General features: G+C 45.6%; 1 protein-coding gene across 3 annotated transcripts in view; it reads right to left on the reverse strand.

Annotated features, from left to right (window-relative positions):
- TMEM214 (transmembrane protein 214) overlaps window positions 1-13,223 on the reverse strand; it is a 37,536-nt gene extending 24,313 nt beyond the window's left edge. For 2 of the 3 annotated variants that reach the window (XM_032768035.2, XM_032768034.2), the window contains exons 1-4: window positions 13,049-13,223; window positions 9,009-9,159; window positions 3,004-3,138; window positions 1,349-1,431 (exon numbers count right to left, since the gene is read on the reverse strand). In XM_032768035.2, the coding sequence (XP_032623926.2) occupies window positions 1,349-1,431; window positions 3,004-3,138; window positions 9,009-9,159; window positions 13,049-13,135 (456 nt within the window). In that variant the 5' untranslated portion in view covers window positions 13,136-13,223. The remainder of the gene's footprint in view (window positions 1-1,348; window positions 1,432-3,003; window positions 3,139-9,008; window positions 9,160-13,048) is intronic. The other variant, XM_032768037.2, reaches the window with a different exon arrangement.
- Window positions 13,224-13,810: the final 587 nt, after the last annotated feature.

Below are 13,810 nucleotides of genomic sequence, written 5' to 3' on the forward strand. Positions count from 1 at the left end.
ATTTTTCAACATTCATTAAAGAAACTGCCTGTTCCACAGTGGCTCACAGAAACCTTCAGAGCCAGGCCAAAGAGCAGTTTTATGGAGGGAAGCTCATAGCATCCAGCTAATTCCAAGTTTTCTAGGGTGTGGCCTTCCAGCACTCAGCTGTGCCATACAATTCTCACAGGAGGGGCCCCATCCACTCCCCGCCTTTTCTTCTTCTGGACAGGGATTAATTAGAATAAACCATGAGAGGTCACAATAAAGTGAAGCTGTGGTTTGGTCTGGGTCACAGGAACACAGGGTTCAAACTATAATGGGCCAGAAAAGCAGAGTCAGCAGCACAATGGGATAGCACAAGACAGAGCCACAGCCCAGGGCACAACCGTAGTGACCGCATGGCCCACGTGCCAAAGTCAGTGGCATTCATTTGCTTTGAGCGAGTGTGATATTAAAAAAGTGGATCTCATCTCATCACTACTTAAGAGCAATAAGCAAAGCTAACAGGTAAACTTCCTTCTCCACTCTCTCCGGCCCAGAGACAAGAATCGGCGCCCTCTAACAGGGAAACAGGTTACTAGACAGCAATGAGATTCTTCAAGGGAGTAGCACCTGTATTTACTGGGGCTCTACGTGTCTGGGCGGGAGCACTGACATCCACCTGTTTATGATGGGCTATTTCTACCCTCTGGAAACTTTCTGACCACGTCCCCTTTGGGAAGGCGGCTGTCAGGAATACACTCTACCTCAGTGGCTCTCAACCTTTCCAGACAACTGTACCCCTTTCAGGAGTCTGGTTTGTCTTTCGTACCCCGAAGTTTCACCTCACATAGAAACTACTTGCTTACAAAATCAGACATAAAAATACAAACGTGTCACAAAACATTAGTACTGACAAATTACTTACATTCTTGTTGTTACCATATAATTATAAAATAACTCAACTGGCATATAAATACTGTATTTACATTTTAGTGTACAGTGTATCTAGAGCAGTATAAACAAGTCAGTGTCTGTAAGAAATTTTAGTTTGTACTGACTTCGCTAGTGCTTTTCTTTAGCCTGTTGAAAAACTAGGCAATTTCTAGATGAGTTGATGTACCCCCTGGAAGAGCTGTGTGCACCCCTGGCTGAGACCCACGGCTCTATCTGAATTATACATCAGTATGTTCTATGCATGCTGGTCAGCACATTGGGGTGCTCAGAAGGAGCATGGCTCCCTCCACTAAGCTAAGCAGATCCCTTGTGGCTCACGAAGCAAGAGATCTTTCTGAAGGACCAGCAGGACCCACTGCGTAGAAGGGGAATTGCTGTTTGGTTTTACAAGCAGGCCAGCCTGGTAGCTGGACACACACATTACGCTCACCTTGCCCAGATTCACTGTTGCAATTTTAGGCTTGTCCAACACCACTGCCTGTATGCAGATCCGGTATCCATGCAGCGACTCCCCTGCAAAACACACGACACCAGGCTCAGACTAGGCTGGAGTCCCAGCAGTTGGAGGTTATGTTGCTTTTAAACACATCTTCCTTCCCCACCCCACAATATCCAAAAATGGAAGGGTTACCCCCTATCCACCGCCAAACAGCACACCCAGCTGGGTTCGCACAACCCGCTCCCCTGTCCAGCGGCTCTCTCGCTCTCTCTCACCCACTAATCCCTTCATAAGAGAGGTGGGGCCCAGCATGATGCTTTGGGGTCCATTTCCTTCTGATCCATTCTCCTTGCTTTCCATTCCCATTCTGGGTCCCTCCCTCTGATCTCAGCTGTGCTGTGAGCACACACCTGCCTCTGCTAGAGGGCATGCGCAGTCCCACCCCAGGAGATAATCACCCTCACTGTGGTGATCCCCAGCAGCCCCTGCCCCACTCACTCACAACAGAGTCACCAAGTTTCTGAGAAAACATCACCAACAGCTTCTCCAGGCAGAAAAACCTCCTGCCTAGCCCAGGCTTCCAAGGAATGCAGAGGTGGCTGCTGCTGGCTCCCAGACAGATTCTGCCCTGGGGTAACTCAGTGGAGCAGCCTGGGACTCACCCCACGCTTGTTTAAATTACAAAGGGACACGGGGGAGGGGAGCAGGAAGACAGTGAGCAGTGATGGTTACGAGAAGCAGCTCATTCATTCCTTACTGCTTCACTATGATCATGAGTTGTGCACACTACAGCACGAAACCTGTGGCAGCTCCCTGTGAATTAAAAAGTGAAGGTGGAAGCACCACAGGAAGCTCCTTCTGGTTGTGGGATCAGCACATGACTGGAATGGCTCTGCTAAAATGATCAGCAGTGAAATAGTTAATGTTAGTATTTGTTATCTTTAGGTTTCAGAGTTAACAACTGTTGAGACAAATGAGGCAATTCACACCTCTCAGAGCTATTGTTTCAGGCAGCCCACAGATTTACAAATTGACAGCATCAGTTCACACACTGGTCACATGTTCTCGGTTTTCTTATTTAAAAGGCAGCTCGGGTTCTGGATCTGTTTGCGGGTGTCGGGGGGGGAAGGACTGGGGCTGCAGCAAACTCTGCAGCCACAAGACATGGTGCCCCCCAGCAATGATGGCATGCACACTGCAAGCATCACATAATGATCACTCTGGGCTTGCTTTGGAAAGCTTTGGCATGTGCCAAAAATACAAGGGGAAAAAGGGGTGGGAGGAGGGTATTTTCTGGGAGGCGTTCTCAGCTCAGGAATTCCCTCCCTGCCACAGTCCAATAGAGCCCAAATCTGAGCTGCAAGTATCAGAAATGGAAATCAGTCAGAACAGGTCCCCCCCAGCAGTCTGCACGCTTCGCTGTGCGAGCGCCTACAAGCTGGTAGGGTGGTTGCTAGTGATAAACAGAAATACACAGGGAGATTCCTGTAGCTTCCCCAGCCTCAGAATGTCTCAACCCTACTACCTCTAGGCTGGGCCTGGAATGAGCTTCCTGCACGAGCAGCTCCTGGAACAACAGAGCACAGGCAGTGCCTGTACCGAGAGATCCACTGCACTGACCAGGCTCTGCTCCAGTCAGCTCTTACCAGCAGTTTTGTCCAGCTCTTGCAACATGGTATAAATACAGTGGTCGAAGAAGAGCTCCAGCACGCTGGAGGCTTTCACTAGCAGGGGCTTGATGATGCTTCTCAGCTCCTTGCTCACGAGACTGTAGGGGTAATCTGGAGCCAGAAGAACACACAAGTATGAGGGAATTTCATGGGCCCACATTAATGCATGCTACTATCAAAGCCTGAAAGTGGCTTCAAGGAAACACAGCAATCCTAGATCATGTGCAATGCAGGGTCAACAAGCAACTCTTATTCTCAGTTATGCCAGAGTTGCTGTGCAGAGTTTAGGAATAAAAAGATTATTTTCTAACTGCTTGTTTCATTGGAGTCATGTGGGATTTGGGGGAAAAAACATCGCAGTTCTGCCTCTGTCTTCTAATCTACAGGAACGAGTGCTACGTTCAGAACGTCGGTGGTTTGGCAATGCATAAAGCAGAAGAGACTCCTGCAAATAATCTCTCTTTACAGTTGTCCGTTTCAAGATGGATGAACAGAGACCTTTGTATTCAGATTCTTGCTTGCAGGTAGACAGTGACCCACCAATGGAGCAAGTCATGCTGGCCTTTGATTAAATCCCAGTTTCCCAGGCATCGGCGGTGCTCCAGAAGTCGGTTAGCAAGGACCACAGGGGTTCTTAAAATACAGGTGCGAGTCGCTAGATTATTCAGTGGGGGTAGCAAGTATATGCACAAAACAGAGAGCAACTGCTGTCAAATAGATCACTTCAATCTAAAGCGTTTCTGAAAGTTACACACACCTTTCCATCGCAATGTAGTGCATTTACTTCAAAAAGTATCGTAAACACAGAATGAAGCAACCATTGTTCCTAAACAAAATATACTTTTGTGGTATCACCACCTTCAGGAAGCTGAACTCTGATGATTGTGGTATTGTATGTGCAGGTTTGTTGTTTTGAGACTAAAAAGGTGGGACTGCGACAACATTAGAGGGCTTGACTGTTCAGCAGCTGACGAGCTGCTTTAAACCACAGACCAATCAGAACACTGAGATCAGCAAAAAAAAGATAATTTATAATGTAACAGTCATCCACACAGGCAGGGTGGTGCTGGGGGTGGGGGGGGGGGAGAGCCTTGCAGGGGCAATAGCCACTCCAAATCTGCCTTAGCCCTCGCACCTGGAGCAAGCCTTTCCAGCACACGTCAAACGCTGCATACAAGTAAGGGTGGCATGGCATTGCCACTCTTACTTCTGCAGTCCTGTACTACTGCTGCTGCTGCTGGCAGCGCTGCCTTCAGAGCTGGGCACCCAGCCAGCAGCCACCGCTCTCCAGTCACCTACCTCTGAAGGCAGCACGCTGCTCCTGGCCGTGGTGTGGCTTTCAGAGCTGGGAGGCTGTGAAAAGTGATTAACAAACATACAAATATCACTTTCCACAGCAGACTCTGTGCCCCATTGCCACCCTTACTTCTGCACTGTGCTGGCGGCAGGACTGCTTCTGCTTTCAGAGCTGCCCAGCTCTGTAGCTGCGCCTCTGTCAGCAGCAGCACAGAAGTTAAGGCAGTAATGGGGCACGAAGTCTACTTTGAAAAGTGATATTGACAAAGTTTCTTTGTGCCCTTCCCAGTACTAAACAGTAATATAACAAATTAACTTTTATGCTTATAACAATCATTCAATAAAAATGTGTTTTAGTCTTAATTTAAAAGCAGTGAGAAAATGTAAATTCATTTTGAACAGCATTTAAAATAGTGTTTTTAATTTATCCGAGGAGTCGCAATCAGAGGCTTGCTGTCTGAAAGGGGTTGCCAATACAAAAAGCTTGAGGTCCACTGCCATACAGGACCTTTGTTGTCCAATTTTAGAACCGCAGGTGAGAAAATGTAGGCTCTTGTAGAGCAGGTCAGATTAAGGAAAGTCACTAATTTGTCAGTCCTCTGCCATGTGCGAAGCCAGTGACTTTTCAACTGGTGTAGACACACATCAAATTACAGGATACAAAATGAAGCAAGTGCCCCATGCTTTATCTGCAGTGTCCCAGATGAGGTTTATGATTCTGTTCCACCCTCAAGGTACACAAAAGCCTGCTGACTGAGGAAAAGCTACTTGTTAGATGAAAAACATCTCGCTCTGTATAACGTATGCACACGCAAAGTAGCTGAAACAGATGGGTGCCAGCACACGGCTCATATGCACAGTGAGCTTTCAAATCCAAAGATCACAATCCAGTGACTGCCTGGAAGACAGCCTCCATGTTTCCTCTGGTGGCTGCTGAACTAGCAGGAGCCACTAGCAAAGATGTTGTGCAAGCCTAGCATAGATAAGGCCAAAGTCAACACGTTCAGCACTTTGCTCCCTTAGCCCTCGGATTCTTATATTCCAAGGCCAGAAGGGACCATGGGGACCATCTAGCCCAGTGGTCCCCATATCTTTTACGTTGTGCCCCTCCTTACCACTGTCCATGCTCCACACACACACACACACACCGGAAACCTTGCTTGGGAGCCAGGGCTAGTGCCACAGCTGAGGGCGGAGCCGATGGTGGATGGGGGCCAACGAACGGAGGCAGGTGAGGGAGCAAGGACCTCTCCCTCCCCCCATGGGGGTTAGCCTGGGCTCCGCCACCCTCCCAATGTTCCCCTGCACCCCCTTAAACATTCCTCTCCTCTCCTCCCTCCAGTGGGACACACCCCACAGTTTGGGGACCACTGATCTAGTCTGACCTTCTGAGAACTTCAAAAATAATTCCTAGAGCCTATCTTAATTTAAAAGCAGCAAAGAGTCCCGTGGCACCTTATAGACTAACAGACGTATTGGAGCATGAGCTTTCATGGGTGAATGCCCACTTCGTCGGATGCATCCGAAAGCTCAAGCTCCAATATGTCTGTTAGTCTATAAGTTGCCACAGGACTCTTTGCTGCTTTTACAGATCCAGACTAACATGGCTACTCCTCTGATATTATCTTAATTTAAAAATTGTCAGTGATGGAGAATCCACCACAGCCCTCTGAATTTTAAAATTTTAAATTTAAATACATTAATGGAAATATCCTATCTTCTAGAATTAGAAGGGAAGGGTCATTGAGTCCAGCTGCCTGCCTTCACTAGCAGGACCAAGTACTGATTTTGCCCCAGATTCCTAAGTGGCCCTCTCAAGGACTGAACTCACAACCCTGGGTTTAGCAGGCCAATGCTCAAACCACTGAGCTATCCCACCCCCCTAAGCCCCTGGTAAGTTGTTGCACTGGTTAATTACTCTCCCTGTTAAACATTTACCTTAGTGCCAGTCTGAATCTGTCTAGCTTCAACCTCTATCCATTGACTTTCTGTGCTAGACTGAAGAGCCCATTATCAACCATTTGTTCCCCATGTAAATACTTACAGACTGTGATCAAGTCACCCCGTAACCTTCTCTTTGCTAAGCTAAATTGATTGTACCTCTTGAGTCTATCACATGGCAGGTTTTCTAATTCTTCAATCATATTCATGGCTCTTCCCTGACCCCTCTCCAAATTATCAACATCCTTCTTGAACTGTGGGGACCAGAACTGTGGGGACCAGAACATCTCCAGCAGCAGTCACACTAACGCCAAATAACCTCTCTGCGCCTACGGAGATTTACGTTTATGCATCCCAGGATCACATTAGCTCTTCTGGCCACAGTGTCACACTGGGAGATCATGTTCAGCTGATTCTATGTAATACGTAAAAATGGCCTGCATTCTTGTTACTAAATGTATACATTTAGCCATATTAAAACACACATTGTTTTTGTAAACTGGGTGCAAGCAGAGACCCAGATAGCTCTGAATCAGAGACCTGTCCCCTTCAATATTTACCACCTCCCCAGTTTTTGGGTCATCTGCAAACTGGGTGTGTGATTTTATGTTTTTTTCTAGGTCATTGATAAAAAGGTTAAAGAGTGTACAGCCTAGAACTGATCCCAGCAGGATCCCCCACTAGAAACACACCTCATTTACAATTACATTTTGAGACCTATCTGTGAGCCAGTTTTGAATCCATTTAATGTGTGCAATTTTATATCATTCTAGTTTTTTAATCAAAATGTTATGGGGTGCCATCAAATGCCTATAGAGAAGTCTAAGTACATTATCTCAACACTATTACATTGATCAAATAAACTTGTAACGTCATAAAAAAAGATGTTAAGTTAGTTTGACAGGGTTGATCTTCATACACTCATGTTGCTTTGCACTAATTCTATTATAGTCTTGTATCAGCTGCTCCATTATCTTGCCAGGGGTCAATGTCAGCCTGACCAGTCTATAGTTACCTGGGTCATCCCGTTTACCCTTTTAAAAACTGGCACATCAGCAGCCTTTGTTCAATCTTCTGGAACTTCCCCAGTGCTCCAAGACTTATTGAAAAATCAACATTAATGGCCAGCTCTTTCAAAATTCTTGGATGGATTTAAAAAAATCTAACTTTAGTAGCTTCTGTTTAACATCCTCCAGAGATACCAGTGGAGTGGAAATAGTGCTATCATCACCATATGATGAGACTATATCACGGGTCTTTTCCCCAACTAAAGAATAGAAATATTTATTGAACAGTTTTGTCTCTTCTGCATTATTATTGATAATTCTATCATTTCCATTCAGTAGTGGACCAATACCACTGTCAGGATTATTTTTGTTCCTTATATATTTAAAAAACTCTTTATTGTCCTGAACTCTGCAGTCATAGATGTCTCCTTGTGTCCCTTGGCTTCCCTGATAAAAATTTTCTACAATTTTTAACTTCTGATTTATATTCATTCCTGTCAACTTACCCTTTCTTCTATTTGTTATACACATTTTATATGTATAATATATTTACAGCTGCCTTCACTTCCCTTCTAAACCAGATCATTTTTTTACTCAGCACAGCCTTCCTCCTTGATTGTGAGATTGTGCCTTCAGAGGTATCTAGTAAAGTGTCCTTAAATGATCACATTTTTCTGATTAAACTCTTCCTCCCAGCTGATCTGGCTCATAATTGTTTTCAGCTTTGTGAAACTGGCCCTATTAAAGCACCAAATATGTATATTACTAGCCTGGACTTTATGCTGGTTGTGCATGATAAATGTGATAAAGTCATGATCACGTGTACCTAAGCTACCATTAATTTTTAGTTCTGTGATCAGTTCCTCTCTATCTGTTAGGATGAGGTCTAATGTAGAATTTCTTTCCCCAGGTTGGGTGCAACTTTCTGGATTAGGAAATTGTCATCTGTGCTGTTGAGAAATTCCAAGGATGTTTTACTACTGCCAGCATGAGAACTCCCACATGTGTCACTCAAACTAAAGTCCCCAGTGATTATGCACCTTCTTTTGCTACACATTATAGACAGGTGCATAAGGAAGCTGACATCTGGTTCCCTGCTGCGATTTGATGGTCTCTGGCAGACACCAACTAACACCCCATCTTGTGCTCTCACCTGCCAGGACGATGATCTGTGCCTGTGAGGGATAGAACTACAACAGAACTACAGCCCTGACGAGCGCTGGTTTTCTTTAGCATATTGTGTATTAACTCAACCTCAGGTTCAAGATTTTTCCTCTGCGACGTAAATATGCAAGAATAAAAATGGGAGGAGGTTTGTCAGGAAGGGATCAATTTGGGTTTAAAATGAGACCTGTATCTTAGAGTTACAATTAGAAAGTTTCCTTATGGTAATGATTAGACCACTGGCTATTAAGCAGATTGGCTAATTTTAAGCACCATGTCACGCAGACCTGCTCTGAGAAGAGTGGTAAAAATGCCTGAGTCCTGTTTACACCACATGTTCCACCACTGCAACCCCTTTTCTGAGTGCACCCGTGGGTATTGAGTTATGGGTCCATTTTTGCCTATCTCAAGGGTGCATCAGAACTGACCAAGATGTCCGTGTTAGCAGGCTGGCATCAGCGTTTGTAAAGCAACATGCAAGATGAGAGCATGGCTATCAGGATGAGGTTTTACTGCCCTCATGCCACTCAAGCATTTCACACTGGACAGTTTGTTATTTAAAGAGTCACTTACCAGGAGTATGCTGGCTGAGCGTGGGGTCACTCCGAGGGGTCTGCAGCTTGTAGTTTAGATATCCAGCCAGGTCTTTAACCCACACAGATGGGTTCTCAGGGAACACGTTCTGACTTTTATCCAGCTCCTTCTGAAGTTCTGTCAAATCAAGCTGTAAAAGAGACACAAAGAACATGGTATGAAATCTCAATCTGAGAGTCAGAGAACAGCTCTGAAACCTAACTACCCTCAGTATGGAAAAGTGAGATCTGAAATATAAGTTAGTTCAAGAAGACTGTGTAAAAAGACAGCTGAACTAAATTTCCATCTGTACTGGTGCAAAAAGAGCCCTGCATTTCCAATACATGACATGAACAATAGCAGTTGTATTGACACACAAGATCTGATTTTGGTTTTTTATACAGAAACTATCAACACTAGTGAAGCCCAGTGCTGAGGGCAAAGAGGAAAATAAAAAATATGCAGCGACCTGACCACGTGTCCAGAACTGAACAGATTTTTATGGCAACACTGAAGTCAGTAAAGCAAATAAAAATAAAACACTGTTCTAAACTGAAAAGAGACTACGCAGAACTTGCCCCTTCTTGCTCCCCATGAATATGAAAGTCAGAGCTGGTGACTAAAATATGTTTTCACCACCTTATGCACCTGTTAGCACTAGCAAGCCAACAGCTGAAAGGGAGTCACAGCTGGACCTGACTATTTCCTGCAGCAACAGAACTATTTGCTAAGTTTCAGTTAGAAGGCCAATTGGTTCAATTTGTGCATCCCACCGACTAGCAAGGGGAAAAATAGGTGTTACCAAAGGTATAATCTGAAGATAATGAGATGGCATGAAGCTGCATTTTCCTTAGCAGTCTGAGAGTCAACCATGCTGAGTTGTACACACTTACCACTATGCACAACTGTGTTTGTATCAGAATCAGTGCACTTTGGGGGGTGAAACTGCACAGACACCTGGAGATTCCTTGCTTGTCTGAAAAACCCAAAACCAGCACAGTGGGCCAATAACTAGTCTACTTCAAGATATGTTCTTACCATTGTCACCCTCTGCCTATTTGGCACATCTTGTTTAAAATTAGATTGGAAGCTCTTCAAGGCAGGGACCATCTCTTGCTACATCTGTAAACATGCCCAAAGCCAGGAGGGCCTGTTTGCCTGGAAACATTACTGGATCATTGTGCAAGAACTGAATGTCTAGTCCACTGCACCCTCAGAAACCAGCCATGTACGCTTCCTAACTTCTATTCTAAAAGCCTGGTTCTTTATCCCCTTCCACACTCATTCCGCTTGGATTGCTCTTTTTAACACCTAACTTCTAACCTTGTAAAACACAAACACAATTAACACTGACGCACAAGGTGAATTTGGCTTAAACCAGAACTCAAATGTAAATGGTAACGTCTTTCTCCAACAGAAATGTACCAGATACCCCTATGATGAGCATGGATTAAGAACCCAGATTTTAAAGAGAAGGATCTGAATACAGGAGCCCAGCAGACAGCTGTGTGTACCAGGTCTTCATTATGCCATGACAAGTTTCAATGTAATCCTTGTTTGTTTGGCTTTTCTCAGAGAGTCAGTCTACACTCAGGTACCATGTCAATGGGCGCTGTATAAGCACCTAGACAGACAAACACTGTAGCAGGTTTACTTAGAACATGTCAAGCTCGCACCAGCTGAACTGCAACCCATTTCCCCAGGAGGTGTGATAAACAAGATGTGAGAGAATATTCCCAGCAGTGAAGCCTTCGTAGAGTTCCTCCCAGAGAGCACGAGAAGTGAGTAGAAAAGAAGCCAGTGCTTCCTTTCTAGCCTGCTGGGGTCTGAAGGGACTTTCCTGCCTACGGGAGCAGAAGGAGCAACACAACTTCAAGTGCCTGTCGCAAAGGAGAAAAACAGAACTAATTCTTGCAATTACGTTCCTGCCAACCAAGTGACAAGATCATTTGCTCCACTTACGCAGCAGACAACAGGACTGGGATTATTAGTTGTCATTACTGGGATTACAGTAGCACCCAGGAGCCCCAGTCATGGGCCAGGCCCCCACTGGCTGAGACACTGCGCATACAGAACAAAAAGAGAGTCCCAGCCTGGGTTTTGGCCTGTCATAGCAACAAGGCGTTTGGGTTTTTTAAAAAGGAAGACAAGTTTCACTTCAAATAATCAATGTGACCTCCAAGAATGGCACTAGACACACCAAGGCAGTAGCTGGGAGTGCCCCTATCTCATCTCATTTGTGCTGGGAGCACTGGAATGATGATACTGGGACAGAGACAGTACACTCCCTATCCTATTTTCCTCATCAAGATTTAACAATGTTATTAAAGTTAATGTTAAAATTAACTAATACACAGGTTAAGAGTGTCTGTACATCCAGGCATAGTGCTTAAACTGTACAAAGGTTGGTTTAAAAGTCATACAATACATACAGTATATTAAAGCTCCAAAGAGGCCCTACTGTTTTGCAGAGACACTTATTCAGACAGTGCAACAGCGAACCACAAAATAGCAGTTTGGCTCAGAGGACTAGGGCACGTCAAAGGCAGCAGCCTCTGAAATCTGAACGCTAGGAAGAGGTAAGATGGGCACTTTCCAGAACTGGTGCTGAAGGGAAGGCTGCTCCTCAAGGCACACGGGTAGTTTGGGCATCACAATCTGCTCCACTAGTCTGGACGAGCAATCTCCTCCAGCAGGGGTCAGCAACCTTTCAGAAGTGCTGTGCCGAATCTTCATTCATTCACTCTAATTTAAGGTTGTGCATGCCAGTAATACATTTTAAAGTTCTTAGAAGGTCTCTTTCTATAAGTCTATAATATATAACTAAACTATTGTTGTATGTAAAGTAAATAAGGTTTTTAAAACGTTTAAGAAGCTTCATTTAAAATTAAATAAAATGCAGAGTCCCCCGGACCAGTGGCCAAGACCCAGGCAGTGTGAGTGCCACTGAAAATCAGCTGGCATGCTGCCTTTGGCACCCATGCCATAGGTTGCCTACCCCTGTCCTACAGCTCTGAAACCATCACAGTCAGTATCCAAGTCCCCAAGATGGAAAAGCAACAGAGAACAGCACAGGAGGCAGGAGGCCAGGAACCTTCACATTCTAGTGTACTCGGTTTTTACATTCTGCTACTCCCATCCAGTTGAAATCACTAGCTAGCTCTTCCGAAAGCTGTTTTCCCTTTACATCCTCTGAGTTTTCTTATTCCTGTGAGATCACAGAACTTCTCTTTAGAGACAGGTTTCTCCACTCATCATTTTCCCTTACATGATTCTTTTAGCCCCCTGCATTCTTCCTGATCCCTTTTCACCTCACTCCCACATTTCAGCACCTTGCTTTTCTTAAGACAAGCTTCACAGATTTCTACAACACAGCACATGCCCGCCCAGGTCTTTAATACAGAGGTGCAAACCCTGGAGATAACAGGTCCCAGCATGGTGAACTGCCTGCTGAGAACTGTCAGCCTCACCACCCTATTTTCTCCTATAAACAGAACAAAATCTCAATCCCAGTGCACCCTCTTGCCCCCATACCCAACACATACCCCTCAAAACCTGCCTAAGGGCTCACTTCTTCCATGCAACCTGCCACTGTAGCACACATTAGTCAAATGACTTCCCCACCCCAACAGTGGGTAATAAAAGATGGAAAGGGGGGAAATGAAGAGAACACTTTCCTACAGATCTTCCAGTGCATCTTTCCTCATCAATGTTTGAATTTTGGAAGCTAAGAACCTCAAGCAAAAGACTAAATTTGTGTCTCAGACAGCACTGTGCAAACAGCTGGCATTTAATGACAGTAATGCATACATCTCTGACAGCTCTATTTTATGGAAATGAAGTGCCACTCTTCAGCTTCTGAAACATTAACACTGGGGTTGCAGACTACGGGCACCCTATGCTCTGCAGCAGCTCAGGGCCCAGCTTCTTGTGACTTCACCAGGATGAGTTGAGATGAGCAGGCCCATCTACAAACTCCTGACTCTGACACACTGCTCTTCACACCCTTCAGCTTCAGTAATAGGAGGTACAAAACTCACAGCTTTCAGTGCATCTTCCAGCGTTCGGAATTTGCCTTGCTTGAGTCCTGCATCGACTGCAGTTGACTTTTTAGCATTTTTCCCCATGTTCTGTTTTCTGCGATGCTGCTCGGGGGCAGGGGCTGGAGGCACTTGCTCTTTGTTCTGCTTCTTCAGAGTTTTCTCAAAGCCCAGCTCAAAGATGGTGTCTGATGTAGCGATAGGTGCTACAAATGAGAACAACAGAGCCAAGTGATCAGTTCGGCTGAGACAGCAGAGGCCGCTCAAGTAGAAGCAGATGTACTGGGATGAAGCACATCGGCTAAAAAATACCCCATAAAAAAGCAAATCCAGTATTAAGTGAATAAAACTTTTACAAGTCAGGGACTACAGCTGCTTAACAAACTACGATCTCCCTTGTACAGAGGCTTGGCACTGAGGTCAGTCTCCTTCCCTCCAGGCTGAGCCCTGGGCAGCAGGATGGGCTGCATGGCAAGAGACCATTTAATGCAAGGAAGCACGCATCTCTCCCTCCCTGCCACCCACCCACAGGGGGCTGGGGCAGGACTCAGCCCCGCTCCAGGCACCGCTGGCACGCCCATCACTGCGGTACCCACAGGCCAGTCCTGCAGAGAGCTGTGCACTCTGGTGGTGGAGGCAGCAGAACAGACCCACGACAGAACAAATCCTTCCACAAGTCCTAACGGAACAGTAACCCCACACCCTGGGGGGCCGAGCCCCGCTCTCCCGCACCCCCTGGGGGGCCGAGCCCCGCTCCCCCGC

The sequence above is a fragment of the Chelonoidis abingdonii genome, chromosome 3 (assembly GCF_003597395.2).
Source record: "Chelonoidis abingdonii isolate Lonesome George chromosome 3, CheloAbing_2.0, whole genome shotgun sequence".
In the NCBI taxonomy this organism is placed as follows: Eukaryota; Metazoa; Chordata; order Testudines; family Testudinidae; genus Chelonoidis; species Chelonoidis abingdonii.